The 27,977-nt window shown below is 36.8% G+C and overlaps 1 protein-coding gene across 5 annotated transcripts; it reads left to right on the top strand.

Annotated features, from left to right (window-relative positions):
- Positions 1–76: 76 nt before the first annotated feature.
- Positions 77–27,291, top strand: LOC110455875 (stabilin-1-like). 5 transcript variants are annotated; one of them, XR_002463515.1, is made up of 9 exons: positions 6,189–6,525; positions 9,393–9,608; positions 12,209–12,460; positions 14,877–14,975; positions 15,192–15,290; positions 17,081–17,176; positions 24,491–24,571; positions 25,270–26,229; positions 26,773–27,291. XR_002463515.1 is itself a non-coding variant. In XM_021506284.1 (9 exons), exons 1-9 carry the CDS (start codon positions 6,435–6,437, stop codon positions 25,781–25,783), a joined length of 999 nt encoding a protein of 332 aa, XP_021361959.1. In that variant the 5' UTR covers positions 6,189–6,434; the 3' UTR covers positions 25,784–27,291. The 5 variants fall into 5 exon arrangements, 4 of the variants coding, with proteins under 4 accessions (XP_021361960.1, XP_021361959.1, XP_021361958.1 ...); XM_021506284.1 differs by having other exon boundaries at positions 25,270–25,311; positions 25,761–27,291; XM_021506285.1 differs by lacking the exon at positions 6,189–6,525 and adding an exon at positions 77–185 and having other exon boundaries at positions 25,270–27,291.
- The last annotated feature ends 686 nt before the right edge of the window (positions 27,292–27,977 follow it).

Here is a 27,977-nt window from a genome sequence, read left to right as displayed (position 1 = left end):
TCGGGCGTATGTTAACATGAGTAAACACTTGTGTAAACGAATCCCTAGACCTGTATGAACTTCCTGGTTGGTGAGATTTTGTACAGACAAGGTTTGATGCTGTAGCCGACCAGACATGGAGTTTTACCGGAACCTGCTAGTCATCTGGTCAGTAGTGTGGACACTGACGGTGGTTAAAGCATCAGGTAAGGGTTCAAACTGAAAAACATGTTCAAGTAGCTTTACCAACAGTGTACCATCGTTATCTTCAAGTAAAGGGTTGGCCCAATAACATGTACGAGACAGGCTTTACTACGTGTATACGATAATGCTAACATGCAAAATTATTTCATTACTGGACATCCGACTCAGTCAGTTTTAAGTGGTTTTAAAGTTATTCATGTTTATGTCGAATGTGAAATATCCAATGTCTGTTGACGCAGAAATTCAGCTGCAAGTGTTGTGTAGTTCACCCCGAACTGTGGAGGAGGTATAGCACCTGCCTTGGATGCTCCACGTCTCTTCTTCGGGGCTTACATTTGCGGTATCAGGAGAAGTGAATTTTAAGTTCATGAGTATGAGAATATAAGTTAACCTTTTAAAAATGAGAGCACATGCATGCACTCAAATTGAAATGTGACAGCCATATGCCTTGCTCTTACCAAATTCAACAGCAGTCAATAAAAGTGCTTTAAACTAGCTACAAATTAATAAATTTCCCTTTTTAAAAGGACATAAATATAAAACGAAACACATAAAATATAATTAATTACAATACCTCACTCCCTCGGAGTACGAATAATGTACTCCCTGTGAGTACTGGACAAATATAATAGTCCTCCCACTAAATGCAGGATTCAACAAGTACAGTACTCCTGAGTGCAATATGGATTCTACAGTACTCTTTCTGTACTCCAAATATACTGCACTCCTTCCGAGTGTAACATGTAGCATCAGTTTGGACCCCTTGACCTTGTGATATCAGTACTCAAAACCGTGTAGCAACAATATTACCGACCTCCCTTTGAGTGAAACATATGTAATTTAACTGGGTACTAAACTTATATTTACAGCACTTCCTCAGAATGCAACCATTGTAATTATATATAATCAGTGTTCAAAACTGTGTTTTTTGTAAACAAAAATAACATATGTGTCACAAGAGTATATGTGTACTGAGCATTTACAGCATCCCCTCCTAGTGCAAAATTTGTTTACACAATTTCACAGCACTCCCTCTGAGTACAACTCTTGTACTTCAAATATTCACAAAAAAATACAGCACTCTCTTCGGTCATGAGTGCAGCACTATAGTGCTACCATATGAAGTGTACAAGAATAGATTTCAGCACTCCATGTGAGTGAGACACTTGTATAACAAAAGTGCACAACAATGTACAGCACTCCTTCTGAGTGTAGCATGAGTACTGCAATAGTGTACAAGGTAATGTACAGCAATCCCTCTGAGTGTAACATGAGTACTACAATAGTGTACAAGATAATGTTCAGCACTCCCTATGAGTGTAGCATGAGTACTACAATAGTGTACAAGGTAATGTTCAGCACTCCCTCTGAGTGTAGCATGAGTACTACAATAGTGTAAAAAACAATGTACAGCACTCCCTCTGAGTGTAGCATGAGTACTACAATAGTGTACAAAACAATGTACAGCACTCCCTCTGAGTGTAGCATGAGTACTACAATAGTGTACAAAACAATGTACAGCACTCCCTCTGAGTGTAGCATGAGTACTACAATAGTGTACAAAACAATGTACAGCACTCCCTCTGAGTGTAGCATGAGTACTACAATAGTGTACAAAACAATGTACAGCACTCCCTCTGAGTGTAGCATGAGTACTACAATAGTGTACAAAACAATGTACAGCACTCCCTCTGAGTGTAGCATGAGTACTACAATAGTGTACAAAACAATGTACAGCACTCCCTCTGAGTGTAGCATGAGTACTACAATAGTGTACAAAACAATGTACAGCACTCCCTCTGAGTGTAGCATGAGTACTACAATAGTGTACAAAACAATGTACAGCACTCCCTCTGAGTGTAGCATGAGTACTACAATAGTGTACAAAACAATGTACAGCACTCCCTCTGAGTGTAGCATGAGTACTACAATAGTGTACAAAACAATGTACAGCACTCCCTCTGAGTGTAGCATGAGTACTACAATAGTGTACAAAACAATGTACAGCACTCCCTCTGAGTGTAGCATGAGTACTACAATAGTGTACAAAACAATGTACAGCACTCCCTCTGAGTGTAGCATGAGTACTACAATAGTGTACAAAACAATGTACAGCACTCCCTCTGAGTGTAGCATGAGTACTACAATAGTGTACAAAACAATGTACAGCACTCCCTCTGAGTGTAGCATGAGTACTACAATAGTGTACAAAACAATGTACAGCACTCCCTCTGAGTGTAGCATGAGTACTACAATAGTGTACAAAACAATGTACAGCACTCCCTCTGAGTGTAGCATGAGTACTACAATAGTGTACAAAACAATGTACAGCACTCCCTCTGAGTGTAGCATGAGTACTACAATAGTGTACAAAACAATGTACAGCACTCCCTCTGAGTGTAGCATGAGTACTACAATAGTGTACAAAACAATGTACAGCACTCCCTCTGAGTGTAGCATGAGTACTACAATAGTGTACAAAACAATGTACAGCACTCCCTCTGAGTGTAGCATGAGTACTACAATAGTGTACAAAACAATGTACAGCACTCCCTCTGAGTGTAGCATGAGTACTACAATAGTGTACAAAACAATGTACAGCACTCCCTCTGAGTGTAGCATGAGTACTACAATAGTGTACAAAACAATGTACAGCACTCCCTCTGAGTGTAGCATGAGTACTACAATAGTGTACAAAACAATGTACAGCACTCCCTCTGAGTGTAGCATGAGTACTACAATAGTGTACAAAACAATGTACAGCACTCCCTCTGAGTGTAGCATGAGTACTACAATAGTGTACAAAACAATGTACAGCACTCCCTCTGAGTGTAGCATGAGTACTACAATAGTGTACAAAACAATGTACAGCACTCCCTCTGAGTGTAGCATGAGTACTACAATAGTGTACAAAACAATGTACAGCACTCCCTCTGAGTGTAGCATGAGTACTACAATAGTGTACAAAACAATGTACAGCACTCCCTCTGAGTGTAGCATGAGTACTACAATAGTGTACAAAACAATGTACAGCACTCCCTCTGAGTGTAGCATGAGTACTACAATAGTGTACAAAACAATGTACAGCACTCCCTCTGAGTGTAGCATGAGTACTACAATAGTGTACAAAACAATGTACAGCACTCCCTCTGAGTGTAGCATGAGTACTACAATAGTGTACAAAACAATGTACAGCACTCCCTCTGAGTGTAGCATGAGTACTACAATAGTGTACAAAACAATGTACAGCACTCCCTCTGAGTGTAGCATGAGTACTACAATAGTGTACAAAACAATGTACAGCACTCCCTCTGAGTGTAGCATGAGTACTACAATAGTGTACAAAACAATGTACAGCACTCCCTCTGAGTGTAGCATGAGTACTACAATAGTGTACAAAACAATGTACAGCACTCCCTCTGAGTGTAGCATGAGTACTACAATAGTGTACAAAACAATGTACAGCACTCCCTCTGAGTGTAGCATGAGTACTACAATAGTGTACAAAACAATGTACAGCACTCCCTCTGAGTGTAGCATGAGTACTACAATAGTGTACAAAACAATGTACAGCACTCCCTCTGAGTGTAGCATGAGTACTACAATAGTGTACAAAACAATGTACAGCACTCCCTCTGAGTGTAGCATGAGTACTACAATAGTGTACAAAACAATGTACAGCACTCCCTCTGAGTGTAGCATGAGTGCTACAATAGTGTACAAAAATAGTGTACAGCACTCCTTCTGAGTGTAGCATGAGTACTACAATAGTGTACAAAACAGTGTACAGCACTTCTTCTGAGTGTAGCATGAGTACTACAATAGTGTACAAGGTAATGTTCAGCACTCCCTCTGAGTGTAGCATGAGTACTACAGTAGTGTACAAAACAATGTACAGCAGTCCCTCTGACTGTAGCATGAGTACTACAATAGTGTACAAAACAATGTACAGTAGTCCCTCTGACTGTAGCATGAGTACTACAATAGTGTACAAAACAATGTACAGTAGTCCCTCTGACTGTAGCATGAGTACTACAATAGTGTACAAAACAATGTTCAGCACTCTCTCTGAGTGTAGCATGAGTGCTACAATAGTGTACAAAAATAGTGTACAGCACTCCTTCTGAGCGTAGCATGAGTACTACAATAGTGTACAAAAAAATGTACAGCAATCCCTCTGAGTGTAGCATGAGTGTTACAATAGTGTACATAACAGTGTACAGCACTCCCTCTGAGTGTAGCATTAGTACTACAATAGTGTACAAAACAGTGTACAGCCCTCTTTCTGAGTGTAGCATGAGTACTACAATAGTGAACAAAACAATGTTCAGCACTCTCTCTGAGTGTAGCATGAGTGCTACAATAGTGTACAAAACAATGTACAGCACTCCTTCTGAGTGTAGCGTGAGTACTACAATAGTGTACAAAACAGTGTACAGCACTTCTTCTGAGTGTAGCATGAGTACTACAATAGTGTACAAGGTAATGTTCAGCACTCCCTCTGAGTGTAGCATGAGTGCTACAATAGTGTACAAAAATAGTGTACAGCACTCCTTCCGAGTGTAGCATGAGTACTACAATAGTGTACAAAACAATGTACAGTAGTCCCTCTGACTGTAGCATGAGTACTACAATAGTGTACAAAACAATGTTCAGCACTCTCTCTGAGTGTAGCATGAGTGCTACAATAGTGTACAAAACAATGTACAGCAATCCTTCTGAGTGTAGCATGAGTACTACAATAGTGTCCAAAACAATGTACAGCACTCCATCTGAGTGTAGCATGAGTACTACAATAGTGTACAATACAATGTACAGCACTCCCTCTGAGTGTAGCATGACTACTACAATAGTGTACAAGGTAATGTACAGCACGCCCTCTGAGTGTAGCATGAGTGCTACAATAGTGTACAAAACAATGTACAGCAATCCCTCTGAGTGTAGCATAAGTGTTACTATAGTGTACAAAACAGTGTACAGCACTCCCTCTGAGTGTAGCATTAGTACTACAATAGTGTACAAAACAGTGTACAGCACTCCCTCTGAGTGTAGCATGAGTGCTACAATAGTGCACAAGGTAATGTACAGCACTCCCTCTGAGTGTAACATGAGTACTACAATAGTGTACAAGATAATGTTCAGCACTCCCTATGAGTGCATCAATTGTATTGTTGGCACGCTCCCTCTGAGTGCCACCCTTGTACCCGAACGGTGTACTACAATAATAACTATAATGTAAATATAACTTAAAGCTGCAGCTGTATCAGAAACTTGGTTGACCCAAAGCGGTTCACTTTTAGCAATCTTAATAAAGTAGAATGACAATTAGCTGCAGAAAATGTATCAAAAAATCACATGTGGTCAGCAATTGATTATATAACTCAAACCATAGATATTACCATTTATATGAAAAATGCTCACAAGTGTTAGTTTGGAAACATGCTACCGAGACAGTACACACTCAATAAGGTCAGAGTTTTATTAACCTATGAAATTATGAAAGGGCTTAGAAATAGGTTATACTTAAATGATATATAGGAAATACATTTTATAATGCAAACACAAACGAAAATACCAAAACATGTTGAATAGATGAGCTACTTGACAACTTGATGTGGTCATTAACAGACAATATCTGTCATATAAAGGCCGTCGACCCTGTGTAGTTCTATGATCAAATTACATGGCATTATGATTTTAATATTTGAATATAATTAACATAGTGGCTCTTCAATTCTACAAAAGATGCTTTGGGCTTGCACTCAACCTAGTAGCTATTCACACAGCAACATCAACAGGAACAAAAACAAAACAAAAAGTGTCAACACATGTACAGTATTAAACTGTTTTCACTATGTCCCATTGGTTATTTAATAGTCAGTGTCATATGCTCCAAATATGGGGAGGTTGATATTACGGACAAGGTTAACCACGTGTCTACTTGAAATTGAGGATAGCACTGCGGATGCTGCCTAAATACTGTCGCATGGTGCGGTGTCCATCCTCCCTGTACACTAAGTGGACCCCATCTCTGGAGTCAATGTAGGAAAGGGCGGGGTCCGAGAAGCCACGTACTGTGGTGCCAGAACGATATTAATGTGGATGGATTGATCTCGCCCATGAATGAAGCCTGTCATTCACCTCATCGACCTTGTCGTTGTAGCCAGGAAAGATCACCCATGGCTAGCGACGGAGGAGTTGACCGATACTTACATGGTTAAACCCCAACCCCAGAACGGAGGAACTCGGCGATGGACACAAGATCAACACACAGTTTTTTAGGGGAATGTCTGCTATCACATAAGTCGTTACCCCCTAAGAACAGAGAGCTGTCGTCAGCAGGTAAATAAATCGAAAGTAATGAGGCAGAAGCCTGCAACAGTTTTTGGATGTTGGGACCACCCCTGGCCTGAATAATGACGTCATAATCACCGCAAAGTCTCAAATTTCTATCTTCCGAGAATGTTTTCATGTGCTCACCCAGACTCCTAATATAACTGTGACCTAATACTACGGAATGATATTTTGCATCCATCGTAAAAGCCCTTTATACAAATTTCATGCCAATTCTTTTATCAGCTAATAAGTGCATTTGTACCGGGTGTTCATACACATTCATAAATGCTTCACTGTATGAAATATATCTTTATTCAGAAGTGTGTATGGTATGTTACGGTACTGTCCGCTATGTTACACTAATATACAATCGCTATTATTAATACACAACAGTATTACATTAAACATAACATAGAAGGGAGAAAGATGATCACGAGGTATCATTATTAGTCCGTTGTTGCCATTTTATAAGGATTTCAAAATTATTTAACTGTTTAAAGTGCGTGTATGACTTTTTTTCATGTAGCTAGATATCTGCACATATAATTACAAGTACTAAATACTATAGGTATGGAAATTTGGGATGCATGATTATGTTTGAAATCCCATCTTTACGGACTTGACATATGCATCTCTATATTAAAAATGTAACCCATTTGAGTGTGCAAGTGTTCCTTAATATATATATAAATTTATATCGACATGTCGATAGTGCACGTGTGGACGCGGTCACTGAATACACCATTGGCTATCACAGTGATCCACCACAAACAACATATTGAAAGATTGTCGCGATACCGTGTATCTTCTTCATCGCTGACGGATACAAATAGCAGGGCAGTATTAGTCAATATGATGAGAAATATTTCTGTCGGCAAATTCTTTGGTGTTCCATAAATACCTGAATCAATGTGCATCATCATATTCACTCATTGAAAAATAAAACATTAAGTCATCATTTATCTGAGATATCATTTGTATTTTTTTTATTTATTTTTTATTCTGTGAATTTAAATCAACCATAAACCACATCCGAAATCAGTTTATATGTATGCTTACCCTTTCCCTTCTCTCTGTCTCTAACAAAGAATAAAGACACTCCATTTTAATATGTAAAATTATGAACATTCCTTTAAGATCAGCCCAAAGCATGTTCCTTCCTTTGAAGGATTCACCAACAATAAAATGAAGGTTCCAAACGAGTGATGATTGGCTATCATATTTATCTAGCTAGAGATAGTTATAACGACTGTTTAACCCCCTCCCCTCCCCCACCCCAAACAGATGTTTTATCTTCAAAATCATTTGTTTGACTTAACATCATTATTAATCGGACCGGCGAAATATTTGTCGTGAAATATGGTGTCACAACAGAAGAAGACATCGCACAGCATAGCGACTTGATCTAATACTTAAAATATTGCCCAGTGTAATACCGTCAAGGGTGTTACCTACATGTGTACTAGGGGGTCATGATTTTTTTTTTTACCAACTCCTAGCAAGTTTATTCAAAGAGTCGGAAGTGAGGAAACCTACAGTGCTTGTGGGAGAAACAATTTTCATCAGTTCTTTTTCAATAACTGTCATTTATTGTGTTAAAAAAATCAACGCACCGACATTATCTTATCATTATAATTACTGAAATTGTATGTTAGTGACGTTACACCGCGGACTCATGTCTCTTTCATTTTGAAAAGTCCGTGACATGGTCGCTGTGAAAGCCTGTTGCGGTCTATTTATTTATTGATATCAAAGAAACAATTTGAATGTTGAAGTCACAAAAGAACCAAGATTACACCTGCTGGTCGACTTCATTGTGTATCCTGCAGAGATAGCTTTCTTTCAAATCGAGTCCGAGAGCACCTGTGACACTGATAGCGCTATTTCGTTTAAAACTAAGCGGGGAAATGGACGTGTCGGACCGTGAGCTAGCGGCACCTTGATTCTTTAATAACAATGTCGCCCTGTGGTGCGGTTGGACAGATATGTAGGCATGTCATTTCATTTCCGCCAACAACAGTTATTTGATAGTAGTTTTTTGCCCAAAACAAAAAATCCAAATGAGCGTTTAACGTGATTTCCGCTGTTTTGTCCACGTTTTGGTCACGTTCGTATTACTACTCATTTCAGTTCATAGTCTTATGACCCAAAACGGAATTTACTCCGTTTACATAGTGACATTGCCGCGCAAATTTTAATATGTTGGACTGTCTTCCTGGTTGTTTCCCTTGTTTCAACATAAATGTCACGAGAAAGTGCGCGTCAAACATATCCAAGATGTTACTTTCGTGCATACTGGATCTTTTTGCTTTCTATCTACGGATTTGTATAGTTCATGTCGGCAGTGAAGATTTCTAAAGCGTCAGGTCGGATTGCACATTTATTTATTTTGTTGTTTTAGTATATGTCGGATATCCAACACTGTGCCGGTGCTGACATTTCAACATGAAAAGCCCCGATCAGGATGCATCCTTCTGAAACTTACGTCAGTGAACAATGCGGCTTCATTCCATCATTGCCTTAATGAGATCTTATCAAAGTTTGGCCATAAAAAACATTTATTGTGAGGTCGATATTTAACAAACCTAATGTTCAAATCTGCGCCTCGCAGTTTATCACACGATCGTATGTCACAACAAATATATATGTATCTACATGGGCATGCGTTGGTAGTATGCAAGTGTTGTTACATATGTGTACGTTAAACCTTGAATAGTGCTGCCACCTTAATTTCATAATTTGACATTTTCCAGTTGATGAACACATACATGACTTCTATATACTGTAGTCTATCTCAACATATCCTTTGTTTTCAATACCCGAGTGTATATTGTCCGTTGCCGTGTCATAACGTGGTTTCTTTTCCATTTCAGTAAACACCAGTCTTGATCCGAATGTCACGACAAGTCAAAGTTCAGAGTATGATGACGCGCACACAAGTGGCGAGGTAGTGGATGGCTGTACTAACCAAAGGCACAATAGTGGTTGTTGCTCACATACACAAGGGGATCCTGCACTTTATGAAGCTTGGTGGCAAATTGACCTTGGTGATCAAGTCGTCATCGAATACGTCAAGATATATTACAGAGGTAATGTAAACAAATAAATACCCTCTATAAACACTTACATAACTAGAAAGTAAAGGAACTGTATAGTCATTGCGTAACCATATCAAACCTTATTAGTGAAGTAGTGTTGTGTTATGTATGAAAGTAAGTACATTTGTTACTAGCAGCATTGTTTAACTACGTATATAAAACTGTTACTTACATATATCACAAATAACTACTTTATCCCGGCTAATACCTCGTCAAAGCCAATTGCAATAGTTTTAGAATTCCTCCTGTGTCATTTGACTCAAATAATGATGAAATAATACTGGGTTGTTACTCTGTTGTATGATAACCCAGTGTCTACGAAGTCCAAATTTGGTTTTGAAACGAACGGAAGAAGGTTACGTCAATATCCCCAAAAGGGGAGACCCTTCAGTCACAAATCGATATGTCTGATACCATAGAATCCATTCCAAAATGTTTATTAATGTTTCATACTTTTTTCTTTCTTTTACCAATCAATATTTCTGGCACGTGGCTCTCTGAAAAGATAACGAAGTAGAGTTATAGTTACTTGTTCTCAGGAACAGGCGTAACTGTAGCCTAAAAGGGACGTTGACATTTTGAAGATGCACGATCATTATAGGTAGAAAAGTACACTGTTAAATATTATAGAGTGAATCAGGGATCTGCTTGTATTTTTTTCTCCAAGCTAGTGTTATTTTTGGTTTAGTATTGTTTAACGTCCTAACAACATCTATGGTCATTTAAGGACGGCCTCCCCTGTGTGCAAGATGCATGCGTGTGGTGTATGCGTGTGTGTTTTGGGAAGCTGCGATATGCTCGTGTCTGTCTCCTTGTGATAGCGCGGAACAGATGCCGACTTTATAGTGCTACCTCACTGAAACATACTGCCGAAGACACCCAGCAGGAAACCTCATCCGGTCACATTATACTGACAACAGGCGAACCAGTCGTCCCACTCCTAAATTGCTGAGTGCTAAGCAGGAGTAGAGACTGCCATTTTTTACAGACTCTGGTATGTCCCGACCAGGGGACAGAACCCCCAAAAACTTTCTCACAGGGCCGAACGCTCAACTAAAGGCAACAAGTGAGGCATTGCCAAGAGAGACATTAGAAGAAAGTTGTTTAAAAAGAAGAGAAAAGATAAGATCCCAAATTTAGTCCCCTCTTACGGGGGCAGCAGGTACACTTTTTACGCCCTATTTGCAGGGGGATGGGTACACTGGCGTTGGGCCTAGCGTCCTCATATTTATGTTTACTCGCGCCATATGATGCGAACATCTCAATTTTAGATAGCAACGGACTTAAGATTCCAATGTTTCTTACATGCACATGTCCCGTTTTACATCATAACAGCACATATAGCCTATCTAATCCCCGAATTCTTCCATAATTATTAACAACAGTTAAATATTTAGGTGGAGAAGAAATATATATATATACACATCGTTTTTCAAAATTTGATAAGTACTGAATCTGAATGAAACCTTATAACGTGTCAATCCTTTTTGCTGCCCAATTGAATGCTGCATATGACATATTATATAAAGCGCATTTATATACCAAGGTCATTCGGGGCTAGATTTCTCCTTTACTGGCTGTGTAGAAGCACACCGGTAACAAAACATGATGATTTATACGGCCATACCACTATACTTATAGTACAATACTCCAGTTATTTGTTTTAACAGATTGCGTACAAGAAAATAAAGGATTGATAAATGAACTTTACATGCTATGCCATATTTCATAACATTATTTCGTGTTAATAATTACCTAGACATATTATGGACATTGTAATTGGAAAGTCTTATAGTGACAACGCTTACTATTACGATAAGACATTTATGTACAGTTATATTGACAGTTATAAAGTTACATTTACACAAATGAAAATCACAATGCCCTGGTTTTGCATTTATATTTACAATTGCCACTGTTTCTGAATCGATAACCTAAGTCTGAGCAAGTCTGTTTATTTCTCAATAACTTGAGTGTAGAATGTGACCCAGTTCACCGCGTATGAATATATGTAAATATTGGCGCAATTCTTTCCGCAAACCTCTTGTAAATGTTAATAAACAAATGCTAGCATTTAGACTACCTTGCGTTCGAGACACCAAAATAGTTGTCAGAAGCTACAGTCGCGATTGTTCGTCGGTACAAAAGCGCTCCATCTGTGGTGGCTGATTTCTGTCATTTCGTTGTTTCGTTTTGTCGCCTCGACAGAACGATAATCTTCGTCTTTTCGCCCCCGCTAATTATTGTTAATTCGTAGCGACATAACGAAACGACGCCATAACTAAACGCAAAACAACGAAAACGTGAAGTAGATAATTATCGTATCTTTGACGCCACAAAACGTTAATTATCGTTATGTCGCCCGCTAATTATCGTATTTTCGCCGCGACAAGGCGATAATTATCGTCTTTTCGCCCCGCTAAGTATCGTCTTTGTATGAAGTAAAAGAAATAAAGAAACGAGTAATGGCTACTGCGGTTGACATTACACTTGCATATATAATAATTGAATGAGGCAAGAACATAACTAAATTGTATTACCAAGTATCAATATACTCAGACCTGTAATTATTAACATTTGTATCCATTCAGGTGATGGATCACATCAGACAGCTCGATTCGCTGGTTATCAAGTATACCTGTCAAATACAACAGGTTGGAGAAACAGTGATATCTGTCATAACGACACAACTTCTACACAAAGTATGGTGGACCTAACCCCACGAATCACATCATGTACAGGCAACACCCGATACCTGACAATTTACGTCGACCGTCAAACACTAGCTTACTCTTGGTACTCTGCAAAAGCTATACTGGAGCTCTGTGAAGTACAAGTTTATGGTAAGTGTATTCGTGCAGTAGAGTTGTACGTGATATGGAGGCAATGTAGTCTAGTGGTTGGACGCCGGGCTCGTGACCGAAGGGTTGCGGGTTCGAGTCACGACACGGCAATGTTTTGTATCTTTGACCAAGATACTTTACTCCGCTTGTTCCAGTCTACTCAGCTGTAAATGAGTACGTGGTTGGGCAGTGCTTGAATTGTTGAATGCTAGCTGTGAGCGCCGAAATGGCAGCACCGGCTGTATGGGAGTTGAACAAAAAATATTGGCTGTTTGCAAAGTCCCTATTACCAGGGACAATACTTTGTGAACCGCTCTGAGACGACCTACGAACTAGGTTGTGATAAAGTGGTATGTAAGAACGTCGAATTATTATTATATGATGTAATTAGTCTTCATTTTGTTGTATTGTTTGTGTTTATCATTTGTGGCCTGAAAACTTAAATTACCAAACTAAAGATTTTGTATAAGAAAACTAAACTAAATTAACAAGAATGAAACATAGGAACATTATGTGTCGCAATTTTAACAATTCACCACCCGGGCTTTTATACTCCTCCTATTTAGGCTATGTTAGTGTTTTTTTGCTTAACATAAATAACATCATTCGTTCCTGGAGATTTGTCTGGATTGTGTAGTAAATTTACTCCAATTCATACTGCATGTTGTTTAAGATTTCCAGATCCATTCCCTATACCAGGCTATTATCAAATATCGACATATCAAAGTTTTAAAATACGTTTGCCGTGTCATTCTTATTTATATTGACACTAAGCTATAAGAGTGATGTTCATCACACGATGTAACGTGCGCGTCATGGTCGACAAAATCTGTTTTAATAGTAACTTTAATAGTATACAAATAAACAACATTAAGACAAAGAATGGTAGAAAAACATAAAAACCAAACCTTTGACATAGATCACTTAGTAATGCAAAGAGCGACAAAAAGAAAGAAGTTCGAAAATATTGGCGTTGTATCAAATGAGTAATATTATCACATGTGCACCTATTGGCCATCACCCAACATGTGTATTGAAAAAAAATGCATTTCATTATAACTGTATGTTCATCTGAAGGCTCATAGAAATAATAGTATTTATCAAGTATCCTTAATCCTTTTCCAAACAAATTTCAATAATCTTATCAGCAGTTTCAAAACGATAGAAAGGTTGGTCGGGTGGCATAAAGGATGACACAATCGCCTTTCAGCAAGTCGGCTGGGGTTCGATTCTCTGATCGGTCAGTTTTTATTTTGTTTTACGTCCTATTAACGGCTAAGGTCAGTTAAAGATGTGCCTCTACGTGTGTTGTGTGTGCATGCATATGTGTAGGTGTGCTGGAGGCAGGGTATGTTGGTGTAATTGCCTCCTGGTGATAGCGCGGATCTGATGCTTACTTTATAGTGCTATAACACTGAATTACCCTGCCGAAGGCACCCAGCACAGCATTTCGCCAGGTCACATTATACTGACAAAGGGTGAACCAGTTGTTACCATTTTCCAAAATGCTGAACGTTAAGCACGGAATTACGACTACCATTTTAAAGGAATTTAGTATGTCCCAGCCAGGGGACACAATCTATAGCCTTCCTCAACTGGGCAAACATTCAACTTTAAAGCCAAAAGTGAGGCATTGCCAAGATATAAAAGGTAGTTAGAGGTAGAGAGAAATATAAAGATTCCAAATATTGCAAGCGGAGCAGCAGATTTATTTTGGTCGATTTTGTGTCCCAAAATAAAGGGCGCAAAAGCAAATCCCCAATTCTGGAAGGTGTTCTAACATTAGTCTTTTACGATACATGCAGAGGATAACACAGGTGCATTTTTTTCTCGATTCCCGACCTGCAGGAGTGTCGCAGATCGGCCATGATAAGGTGTTGATTTATTAGCCCGACTACGTTGGTTTTCTCCGGGTACTCCGGTTTCTCTCTCAGAATAAGACCTTTTGTGTTGTTTTCTTTTTTCATTTCCAACAAATGTAAAAAACGAAAGATGGAGAAAAAAAAGGTTTCATAATTCTTTGTAAAATTAATGAAGTTCTTATTTTAATTGGACAAAAAAATGATATTTTTAATTACAAAATGTGTGTGCCGTCTTAAAAGTCTTAATGACTTTTGCTTACATGTCGATGAGCATCTGCTGCAAAGTAGTACTCATTCTAAAGGTCGTTCAAAATTTCCTTTCCTCAGTAGCCACTTTTTTTGTCATTTAAGTGTCACTTTTAATATTACAGTATATTCGATTTTAATTGATGTTAAGCACATTATATCTTATCACGTAATTTCAGTAACATTTCAAACTATATTCTCATTTTAATGTACAATATTGCTTTATTAAGCAGATAAAATGATAAAAGTCGTTAAAGAGGGGGAGGATTCTTTTGTACACGTTGCATCTTTAGAGATACAAATTCCAGGTTGTCCAGTAGGAAAATATGGTAACAGTAACTGTGGTAGCAACTGCGATGCGACCTGTGTGAATAGCCTGTGTCATCCTAACAGCGGCCAGTGCACATGTAAGTAAACACGTTTTGAATAGATTGATTGTTCCAACGTTCAGTAAAGTCGGTATCCATTTATCAGAATACGAGAAAATAGTTGGTTCGTATAGTTATGAAATCATTAATGTTTACTTTATCAGCTAGTTTGATGCATTTTGATATTTCTATTAGTGTCCATGACTTAATTTCACACTCATCATATTAAGCAGCACGTTTTTCCTTCACTTTTAGACTGTGCAGCAGGATTCTATAAAGCTGAGGTTAGGTGTATACCTTGTTCACAAAATTGTTTAAACGACGTATGTGATGTTGAGACAAGCACTTGTTCGGGTAAGTAAAACGTCAAAGCAATAGTATCTGAAACTCAAACATTCTCCTTCCGTAAACACTTGGTTTTACTGAGTTTATAAGAACCATGCATTACTTCTGGTCATGTCTGTACTGTTGTAGAGCTCAGCTGAACGATGTATTCATTTCATAACAGCTGAATTCTAAATTTCTGTATGCACTGTTGTTTGGCTCACCTGAAACTATGACATATATAATTTCTGTGCTCTTTTTGAACTCAACTGAACGCTATATTCATTTATGTAATCTTGTCAGGCTCAACTGAACGCTCTAATCATTTATGTTATCTTGTCTTGCTCAGCTGAACGCTATAATCATTTTTCTTTACTTTTGTTGGGCTCAGCTGAATGCAAAATGTCTGTATGCACTGTTGTAGGGCTGACATGAAACTACGATAGATATAATTGATGTGTTCTTTTTGAACTCAACTGAACGCTATATTCATTTATGTAAACTTGTCTTGCTCAGCTGAACACTATGTTTATGTCTGTACTGTTGTTATGCTCAGCTGAACGCTGTATTCATTTATATACTCTAATGTGGCTCTGCCGAAAAGTATAATGCCATTCCGAGGGCGTCTTATGTTCAGCGATGATTGTGCCCACCATAGCAGTTTCAGTACACAATTTATATCTAACTGTTATATGGCTGTAAATATTGTGACGTGTTAACATGTCATTATTTGATTGCAATGTGATGCTTTTCAAAAAAGCAATTAATATAAATGATAACAAAGTATAAGTTATGAATTTTGATATGAAATCTTTCTGGTACCGTTTTCAAATGGTGATCTCTGTGATCAATTGTGTCTTCCAAAGTTGACAAAACAAAAATATGAAATTATCAACTGTAACAAATACGTTTTAACTGAGCTGCAATTAACCCTTCCTAGCTGCATTTTTTTTAAAAATTTGGGATGCAATAATAAATACATATACCCAAAGTTGCCTTTTGGATGTTCTGTGATACGACTGCAAACACCATATAATGCTATGTACGTTTTTTATGTCTCTAAACAAGTAAATGTATCTTTTGGTTAGTAAATGTTAATAGAATATACACTGATTCATCTGTGTATGACGTTTATAATATGATCGTACGACGAGTTGTCGAGGGTATAAAGAGATGCGTCGTACAATCAGTAAATCAGTACGCATCTTAAACGGCGTTACCGATCAACACAATTTATTTCTTACAATATCACAAACACGTTGCCAAAATTTAGGTCATCGTAACTATAAATAGATTTGTAGAATCGTCTTTGAAGTCACAGCTCTAAAAAGATATGTCCTTTCCGTTTGTTACGAAACTTCCTTGACATCATTTATTTTATTAGTAAGTTTTTCGACCTGATGTTGTCACTTAACTATATTTAAAATTCGATAGAAATTGCTCTACAGGCTTAATATCTTTTCCAGTCATTACAAACTCCACACAGATATTCAGACATACCTCTGGTTCGAGTTTGCGTTTTGGTTTGATCGACAAACGACTTTTATGAAATTTCACACATTATGTTCATAAGCGTCACTTCTTTATTGAGTTTGTTTTTCGACCTTCTGCAGTAAAACACTATGTCATTGCTATCATGCTAGCTTTCAGTGCAAATTTATTCGTATCGGCTTTAATCAGTTCGTGCCTCCATAGCCCATATTTATATTGCATAATCAGTATATGATATAATATTTTAACTTTAAAATAATTTTCCTGAATTGTTTTTAATTTGTTTACGAAAACATATTCAAGCCAAGTTATGTATGATGTTTATTCAGCTTGTATCAGTGGGTACTATGGCAGCCAGTGTGACCAATCGTGTCCAGACAACTGTCCAGACAAGATATGTGACCAATATAGCGGGGTGTGTACAGGTACGTCAGCGATGCTAACTTTCTTTTAGCTATATTTTGACTAAACCAAAATTTAGATAGGACTAAGATCATTTAAATCCTTTTGACAATATCATGATGTTCTTGCTTTTAAGTCCCCAATAGGCGGGGGAGGGGGCTATATGTTTGCACTCCGTCCGTCCTGCCGTCCGAGAAGCTGTCAGAAACATATCTTCTCTACTATTTCACCTGGAGTAACCAGATTTGGTGACCAATGACATCTTGGGATGGCGGACAGCAGAGTGCAAGAAGAAGGTCACTACGTGTACGACTTTACTGTGACCTATGTTTTGATCTTTGTCCTTTCCTTTTGAAAAAAAAGTTTGTCTAGGGCATTCTCTATATTATTTCACCTAGAATGACCAGATTTGGTTAAGAAGGACATCTTGCAGAGTGCAAGAATAAAGTCACTATGACCTTTGACTTGACCTTTGAAAAGATTGTAAGAAAAGAGTTACAAATGAAGAATGTAATCATGCTACTAGGAATGGCACCGGGATATGGCATTGTCCACGGGTTAAATCATGGAACAGTTGAGATATCCGCACTATAGTGATAATGCATTGCTAGGTATGAAGAAGAGTACTTCCATTTCTGCAGTATTTTACCCACCCCTGGTGATTCCGTGTATTTAATTCGCTGAAAGTGAACAGTGTTCAATAAGTTTTAAATGAAAGAAAATAAGATGAGCTAAAGGCCCACAAAATCATTAGAAACTCGTTTCAACGCTATACTTTAGCATTTTAGACCGACTGTGCTTGGTTTAAACTTTGTTTTATTCAAAATTTTCGACAATACATAGAAATACAAATTGTACATTTTATAGAACAGAAAAGGAAACAAAAACCAGTGTCGTGACATTTAGGAAAATTTGACACCTGCTTAATAATCATTTTTTAACACTAGCTACAGGAATGAAGTAATATGTACAACAGGTCAAACACGGCAATAGGGGGAGGGGTAATGGATTGGTATGCAGTGGAAACCAGGAATGAATAATATATCAATATATATGTGATCGTCAGATGTTAATATCATATTTCTTTATTGCGATGAGTATGTAAGCTATGCAATAGTCGATGAAATTTTCAGCAATGCTGTAAACGGACACTCGATGACTGTTAGAAAAACAAAATAAAAATGTTTAACCTTTAGATGCTATTTCAACCAATACACAATCGACATCGTCAACTTCAATACCGGAACTTCTTTCTACAAAAAAAGTTGTCTGCTACATAACCCGAGCGGATATATTTCCACCTGTCAATCAAAATGGTAAACAATGGCCAGGTATAAATACATACACGCTGTTCAGGTAGCCATGCCAATACATGGAATCAATAAGAAAGCATGTCGCAAATATCACCTCAGCGTTGACTGACACCTCGAATACGGGGAGATCTGCGCGCTGACACGGTCACAACAGGTAATTGGAATATAACGATGTTGTTTTCACAACAATAAGTTTCAGAAAAGATTCAATCTTAAATACGGATAAATCTTTTACTTTTTTTTTGTAATGAAATACACTTTTCCAAGTAGTTTTCTGATCGTCTGCAAATTCGACTGAATCGGTCATCGATATCGGCAAAGTGTGTACCCTTAAAGGCAGTCACTCAAACAGGTCCGGGAGGACCGCCAACAGCCGAATTCGTGAGACATGAAGAACACCAAACAATTGTGATTTCAGCAATTCTCCTTTGAAAAGAAAAGATCGGAATGTTTTTGTCTGTTTTGAACCCGTTAATATTTATTTTTCAAGCTCAAACTTTTATCATTATCGGTTCAATTCGCATGGATGTCAACTTGTAAGTTCCTGCCTGTTAATAGGATCACGCGACCTTGACTCTTTGCGGTACACACATTTGGTAACTTTACCACTTTACCCATGTCGTTTTGACACATTCCTACTGTCAAGTTTGAAGAGTTCAGCGAGATTTTACCCAAGAACGACATTTTAACCACAGAGTGATAAATGCGATGCAATTCTTTGTTATGTTTCCCGATACGTGGTATTTATCAATTCACAACGTAACGTCCTGAAAAGTTGGGCCTACTTTACACGAGTTTATTTATTCGATTCTATCGTATACTATGGCTTAAACTTTTCGTAATTGTTGAATTGGCAAAGCAATCAGGGGTTATTCCACGAAATTTAGCAGTTTATTGCTGCGAGCATATTTCGAAAAATTTCCGAAAATCCTCGAAAGATTTTCGATAAATGGTCGCGATCAAGGACTGCTTTTGGATTGTTCTTGAGTATCGTGTTCACTCCTTTCGTGACACTTCATTTTTCCTTAAAAAAGTTCGCAATATACGCAAATATTAACGGTAGTCGTTGGTCAGACAAACAATATCTAAATCAATTAATAGCAATTTATAATACGGCAGTTTACCCCTTCAGGAACCTCAAAGGTGCCTGATTCATACTCGGAACATCTTTAGGTTATATGTAATTCCCGTGTGAAATTTGGAACGCCTTTAGGTTTTTTGTTATTCCTGTTTAAAAAGGAAATAGATATCTGAGTTATCAAAGAGCTTGTTTTAGCGCCTGATATATTCCGACAGAAGCATACACTTAACAGCCCATGACAACAGAGGTCAAAATCTGGGACTGAAACCGAAATTAATAGTCCCCACTGGGGTTCCCCCAGGGGTGACTAAACATATGGTATTAAAGGAAATCTCCTTAATTGGTTTAAAGTTTACGTAACTAATCGTAAACATAGAGTGATAACAGAAGGCTTCCTCTCATCATATAGACAGGTAAGCGCTGGTGTCCCCCAGGGATCAGTCCTTGGTCCTTTGCTATTTCTGATTTATATAAATGATATTACTGAATGTATAACAAATGAGAAACAACTATTTGCCGATGATTCATCTCTTTTTAAGGTGATACAAACTACTCCACTAGATGCAGCCAATAGTCTGTCCAGTGATCTTGAAAATGTTAATATATGGTCTAAGAAATGAATTTTAATCCTACTAAAACGGAATCTTTAGCTTTTAGTCGGAAAAGAAATAAAATATCTCCTAATATCATTTTCCAAAATGAAACTGTAGCAAATGTGTCAACTCATTAACATCTTGGTGTTTTTGTTTTTTGAAGACGGTAAGTGGAATCACCATATCAACTTTATTTATAATAAAGCTTATAAGCGTATAAATTTACTGAAATCTGTAAAAATGTAAAATGAGTCACAAAACACTAATCTCTATATATACCGATAATATTAGACCTCTACTAGAATATGGTGATATAGTTTTTGATAATTGTACTCAGCAGGAAGCAACTTTACTTGAATCTATCCAAATAGAGGCTGCTCGAATAATTGCAGGACTGCGTAAGGGAACCTCACCCTAAAAACTTCATTGTGAACTTGGTTGGGACACCCTTGCTGCAAGACGGAAAAAACACAGACTTATTCTTCTATACAAAATTCTTACAGGAACTGCACCTACTTATTTAACTGAATTAGTTGAACCCTTTTTCAACAATATGAACTCATACCTATTAAGAAATGAAAGAATCTTTACAATTTCTGTATGCAGAACAAATTCTTATACCAAAAGCTGTATTCCGTCTATTCTTAAAGATTATAATGAACTTGCAACAAGGTTTGACCTGACTAACATCACATCACTATATCAATTTAAACAACTTTTAAGAAGAGGTGTAAGAGACATCATGTTGCTAGACACAAGTAGAAACTCTACCTATGTCAACACAGGTGATAGAAAATACAACATCATACTCTGCCAACTTGGAAATTCTTCAGGTAACCTTGATTTCGATCTACACAGAGATCATCTTACTGAATCACCAACTTGTACCTGTGGTAATGCCTATGAAACAGTAATTAATTATTTTCTCATGTGTAACAAGTATGATGAACAACGTAAAATCCTCAAGGATAAATTATTTGTGGTTAATCACAATCACTACACTCTGGATGTACTTCTATCTGGCTGTGGTGATTGTGATGAACAAATCAATGTAAATATATTTGAATGAACTGCTGAGTTTGTCAGAGCTACAAAAAGATTTCCACATATATAACACATTATATTTACATTTGCATGGCATGGTCACTATATAGCCTCTTTGAAAGCTGTGTCGTTGATGGGACTTTAATTACCATGCATCGCGAGACACAACTCTTAGCGTATTAATACAACACTGACCGGAACTACAATATCCAATATAAATATACACGACGGCTGCTGAAATATCGCTGGGCATTGTGAGATTTGACAATGTCATTGTAAATTTATGTGCAAAATAAAAAATAAAATAAAAAACACTTTTGTTACAACGAAAACAAGACCAAGGTCTGCAATATCGTACAAAATGCACATCGGTTGAAATCACCAATGCCGGCATTGGAAACAATTTTTACGCTCATGCAATTTATCAGAAATATCGTCTGCTACACTGCACTAATCAACAGGGGTTCGTTACAAATGTCTGAAATACACACATTCTATAGACCTACTGACACATATGTTACAGACCTACTGATATGAGTCACAGCACACATAAACATTTCAGACATTTGTAACGAACCTGTGCTCCGTCGCAAGATCACTCATTTCAAACGCTATCAGTTTCACGCGTCTCGCATCCACGGGCGGTTCCTCAGTTTCTGACGACATGTCAAATAACGAGTCTGCTATAGAATCTACCGACTGTTGTCAGGTTCCCATACAATCAACAAATAAATTCACGCCTGGATTCTTCACAAAATGAGCAAAAAGAAAAGTTCGAATTAACTTCCAAAAATAACTCCCTCGTGGGGGGCAAGGTCGGATTTACGGTATTCACTGTATTTGTCCATGCGCGAAATTTGTTCCGGGGGAAAATCGAAACAATTTCAAATCTAACTTTCAGCTCAGAGTTCTATTGATAAACTTAAATCACCCCATAGACATATAATACGCAATTGTATTGATACTGAATTGTGGAATAACATTGAAGTTTGTGTAACTTTGTTTGCCAATCAGCACGCGACAATACGCTGTTCAAACTATTGAACGAAATTGTGTGGACTGTCGATAAGGCTGGCATTTTTAATTTTAATTATAAATTTTAACTTAAAAAAGAACATAAGAGGCAGAGAAAACGTAAATATAAGTATTGAACTGTTTTTGTATGGTATTTATGATCTATTTATGCGCATTATGTTGTTTGCTTGCAAAGCTGTGACATTCAAATAGATCATAAATACCATACAAAAACAGTTCAATGCTTAAATAAATTTCTTATTTGATATTATGTCTCTTAAATATGAAAATCATCAGTTACGACTGTGCTTCTACATAATAAACATTGTGTGTCATCATCACCCTTTCCTTTTCCGATGGCCGCCTTTCCCCCTTTTGATCTGATAGGCATATATTTTGTATGTTTTGTATGCTATGCATAATTCATCATAATTATTGCATAGTGTCGTTTTATGTGATCGAATAACTACTAAGTAAGGACAATCTCATAATGGTGGACCAATTCAAAACCTCAATCCTTGATTAACCTACTTATTAACAAATCCCTTCAAAATATTAATTTGAATCTACCAACACTTCAAAATCTGCCAACTTCGTTCTTTCTTAATTATCTTAACTGTGAAAATCGGAATGCCGTTACCATGACTGGCCCCAAAACTCATGGGTGGATGATAAGCCAATGTGGACATTTTTGGTCTGTATCCCATGAGTGGATGGAATCCTGTCATGGATGCTGGATTCGAGGCTCTAAAAAAATATAATTTTGGAAAACATAGTGAAAACACTATTTCATATATTATAACAACTCTTAAATATTGTCCTTACTTCCAAACACATAACTCATATTTAAACATTTTATGTTTCATACTAAAAATAATCAACATTGAAATTCCAAAATAACAACATAATATATTGCTAGAAGGCAGAAAGGCCTAGCGGACGATCTGAAAGATGTATGTTTTTAAAATATATATATATATTTATATACTCATTGTTACCTTTCGGAGAGAATTAATATAGGCTATGCCTGTTGTTCAATCCTTTTTCTAAATTAAATAAAAGTTGTTGAAATGAAAATATCAGAGTCAGAGAGCCAAGTTTCGGTAAATGCTAAAATACAATGACCATACAGTTCGATGTACAGAACATCTAGTTTCAAGTTGACGAGTGACACACAATTGTTAATATGTGTAAAAGGTACAGATTCGTCAGAGGAGATTGACGAGAAGTTAGTAGCTGGATGAAAGGGACCGAGGGCAGTTTCAACATAATAATGTCAGGACGATGAGTTTAGAAACATACAAAATAAATTGAGTGATATTTGCCGTGAAATACGCTGTAAGTAATAACGTTTGGTTTTGACATGAACTGTCGAACAAGGAAAAAGAAGACCAGACAACACAATACTCAGTTTGAGCAATAATACAAAATTATTAGTACATTTGAGGTTTCCGCTGCAGATAATAAGTATTTGAATATTGGGAAGGAAAATACAGGGAAAAACATTATAAAATATGTTTTGATTGGAATTGATGTTATAGGAAGAAAAATTGGAAAGGCTCTGCGTCTCAACTAGTAAACACATACCTACCTACAAACTGTACCTACATACGTACGTACGTACGTACGTATATACATACATGCATGTAAACATACATGCATACATACATACATGCATACAGCACTGTAATGCACGCTATTATCTTGCAATTATATAGGCTATGCCTGTTGTTCAATCCTTTTTCCAAATGAAATAAAAGTTGTTGAAATAAAAATATCAGAGTCAGAGACCCAAGTTTCGGTAAATGCTAAAATACTATGATCATACAGTTCGATGTACAGAACATCTAGTTTCAAGTTGACGAGAGATACACAATTGTTATTATGTGTAAAAGTTTTAATTATAAGCAATGATCCTTACTTTCTTAATTCATTGTTTGTAAAAGTATTGCAATGTTTGGTAAACCAGCATGTTTGTGGGTGGGCGTGCGTTTGTGTACCTTACGTACAAAGCCTTATAGGTACAAAAGCTTTTCTCCGATACCTCACTTCGTGTATCTCGTTTTACACGTACATGATCATTTTCAAAGCCAAAGAAAAAATGTTGACGTATACCTCATTTTGCTGTTGTATTGTTGAACAATGTGTGTCCGAAACGATGTCTTACCGTGTCTTAAAATGACCCCGTTTTAAATCTTTTCGCCAAGAAATGTTCAACATTCGTTTGTCATAGTAAGAACATGCTTATCAAACTCAATTGCTGATGCATTGAAGGTAAATGACTGTTTGTAGAATGTGTGCCTGGTGTGTTTGGCCCCAACTGCACTCAGACCTGTCCTGTCAGCTGTCAAGACAAGTGTGAAAGAAACACCGGTGAGTGCAATGGTATTGTTATTTGTTTCATTTTTATTGGCTTAAAATAAATCACATTGAATGTGAATGTGAATTTCATAAATATTTGACTCGAGTTCTGCTCTAGTTGTTTAAATATAAAACAAGGAATTTACATTTTAACTTTTTTTATTTCAGCAACTGTATACTATAGCGTTATGCATTCTTAAAAGTTCGTCACGTATTGTAAATATTCTGTGTATAATGTACGTTACCTGTATTGTCCATGTCACGGAATGTTCCTTATATGAATTGTCCACGTCACGTGTTGTATGTTACCTGTAGTGTCCATGTCACGTGATGTCCACTTCTTGTGGTAGTGCAAGCAGGTATAAAAGTGTGTATGCTAGTGTATCCTCTTGGTTTTATTGGTCAGTAGTCTTTGTATGTATTTGGCACCAAAGCTACTTTTTGATTCTGCACGACACAATGACGTTGAATGGACGTGTAAACCATTTGGACAAGATACTGGAGAAATTAAAATAATCGGTATGTACCATTATGATTTTAAAACCATGATGGTAAGCATCATAATTCTTGCTGAAATTTACATTGTACGAGTTAACTCAATAACTAACTAGTTGAACTCATCGTTTTGAGAATCGACCTTTTTTTATAGAATAATATCCAAGTGATTTATGGTTTATGCATTTAATCTTATATTGTATTTATTTTTACAGTTTTTGATCTGCACACTTGTTCTAGTGAATATATAGAGCCAGGTAAAACAGGTCATTTTAACACTTTGTAATATGCATTGTCAAATTTAAAATAATGAAAATATACAGATCAAAAATTAAATACCTGCAATATATTTAATTTCACACGTGTTTTCCTGCTTTGTTTGGTTCTGCAATATTGATGGCCCCATCGCTCTCTGTGCACATTTGTGCGCGATATGCGGATAGTGTTCTTTATGAGTTATGTGCTAATACACAACCGTGCTTACACTTTTGTAATCGTATATTGTGTAAGCATAGGATTCATCAAAACATAAACTTACGTAATGGATTGTGATTTCAATTTATAATTTTTGTTTAGCTGTACACTTCATTATTGTGTAAACGATGACTGACATTTTTAAGTAAAGTGAAACTTGTCTTGTCTTTACATGTTAAACAGTATTTACTTGTACACATTTTACTATAATCTGTGTATCTTATCTTTGCAGGGTTTGATCATAATGATTATTGAAAATGTACATCAAGATAGAGAAGAATGTATACTCAAACCTTTGTTACAAACACCCATTGGAGGAGAATTTCTTAAAATAGAAACGCTATATACTGTCACTTATGATTCATTTTATATATATGTAGTATTCTTCTGTAAAATATCGAAGTCTTGCTTTACTTATATCATTACCATACTTCATATCTTTATCTTCACCTTTAAACATATCATTTTATCAATATACAACTCCGTAATTGATGTCCATATGATATTTATGTAATGGTAAAATAAAATAATAAGCTTATATATACCATCAGCTTTGTTAAGAAGAACAGTTTATTTGTATGCGTAAACATTTGTTTGTTTGCTTCCTCATGCACCCCTAGAAGTTGGAAGGTCGAGACTAGCGTGTGACCTTATCTGTCAATTGAGCGGAAAATACTAACAAACAGAAGGCCATCTTAAAGGTAGTTGAAAAAATGTATATACTTATTCAAATTGAACAACAATTATGACACTGTTCAAAAGCTAAACGATGTCACGAAAGTCAATTCAGTAAAACCTGCAGGAGTGTGATGAATTCGTATTATGTTATTATTTATACCAATCGCCTTATTCCTGTTATGCAGTAATTCATATAACATGGTGAATGGTCCCTTTTAATAATATGCAATGTATATATATTCAACACAATGTCACACTATACACTGTATATACTTTTAAAAATCAGATATTTTTAACTTAAAATTCATTGTCGCTTATTATTATCCTCCATATCTTTCATGACGTCTTATTGAATTCCATTTGAATATTAATAAAACAATTTACTATTCAATGGGATGTATGTATGTATATATTACTGGGTGCCTAAAGAGGGCCCAAGTAAAGATTTTAAGCAATATTACAGTAATTTTCGACTTATAATCCAGATGGTAAATTCGATAACACGGGAGCCCATTGTTACATATCACAGTAGTGCGCATAAACATATTCGTATTTGGCACATTCAGACTGCTTTTGCGTGTATCGGATGAGCGGGTTGAAAGCTACACCATGTCAACACGTGAAGTGTAAACACTATGTTGAAATTGTACGACACATGTGATACTAGAACGCATACTACCGCCTGCGGTAAGTACCGTACCCATTAACACTATTCAACATCATGTTTGTAAATGTTTTGAACATGCTGTGTTGATAATCAGCGAAATTTCATATAGTGAGCTATTTATAGAAACCTTTGTGTTTTGGGTAAATACAGATGCTCTCATTGTATTGTGTGTGTTAATAAAGTGATTAATACAACAAGTACACATGTTATATGAAATTCTACAGCATTAGTTCACTTTCATTTGGTATTGTTTATATAGTGAATAAAGGTTTTATACACGGTAGTTATTCGTTATTTATAAGGAACGCACGTGTTAGTGTATGAAGGTGTCGTATGCCGTACTTATGTGCAATTTATAGTTAAGATTTTCACTTTCATATGTACATTAAGTCAAGTCAGTGTCATTGTTGTAAATAATAAAGGATAGCATGATTTCATTATTTAATTAGTTATTTGTATTTTATTGTAGTTAATTTCCAGAACGAGTATGACATGCTAGTCTGCACTAAAGGCTTGATACCATATGTGGATACCAAGGTATTTCTTGGGGAAGATGACATAGCTAAGTGGTTTTGGGAGGCCGTAGGTGTCAGAAAGGAACCCGACCAACAATAACGGGAAAGGAAGGTTGTGACTTTGTCTATCCCGTGTATCCTGACTATGTATACTATAAAGTCGGCATCAGTTCCGCGCTATTACAAGAAGACAAACACGAACATATTGCAGCCTCCCAAAATACACACACATACACTACACGCATGCATCTTGCACACAGGGGAGGCCGTCCTTAAATGACCTTAGCTGTTAATAGGACGTTAAACAAAATCAAACAAACAAACAAACAAAGACTATGTATACTGTGGTGACCGGAAGCGGTGCCTACGTTCTGGTTATTATTTATTCGAACTTCAGGTCATTGGCCCATAAGTATACAATACATATTATACACAAATCATGGACAATGTACAGACAATGAAGACAATCATATTCCATTATAATACCCTTAATTTGTTTGCCTCAGAGATGCATTTTCCTAGTATACACAATTCTTTAATATTATGGACACTCAATAACTGAACGACTTTAAACACAGATGTTTTTTTC

Source organism: Mizuhopecten yessoensis, unplaced genomic scaffold (genome assembly GCF_002113885.1).
Source record: "Mizuhopecten yessoensis strain PY_sf001 unplaced genomic scaffold, ASM211388v2 scaffold8393, whole genome shotgun sequence".
NCBI classification, from domain to species: domain Eukaryota; kingdom Metazoa; phylum Mollusca; class Bivalvia; order Pectinida; family Pectinidae; genus Mizuhopecten; species Mizuhopecten yessoensis.
This window is presented reverse-complemented; position numbering and strand designations above follow the sequence as displayed.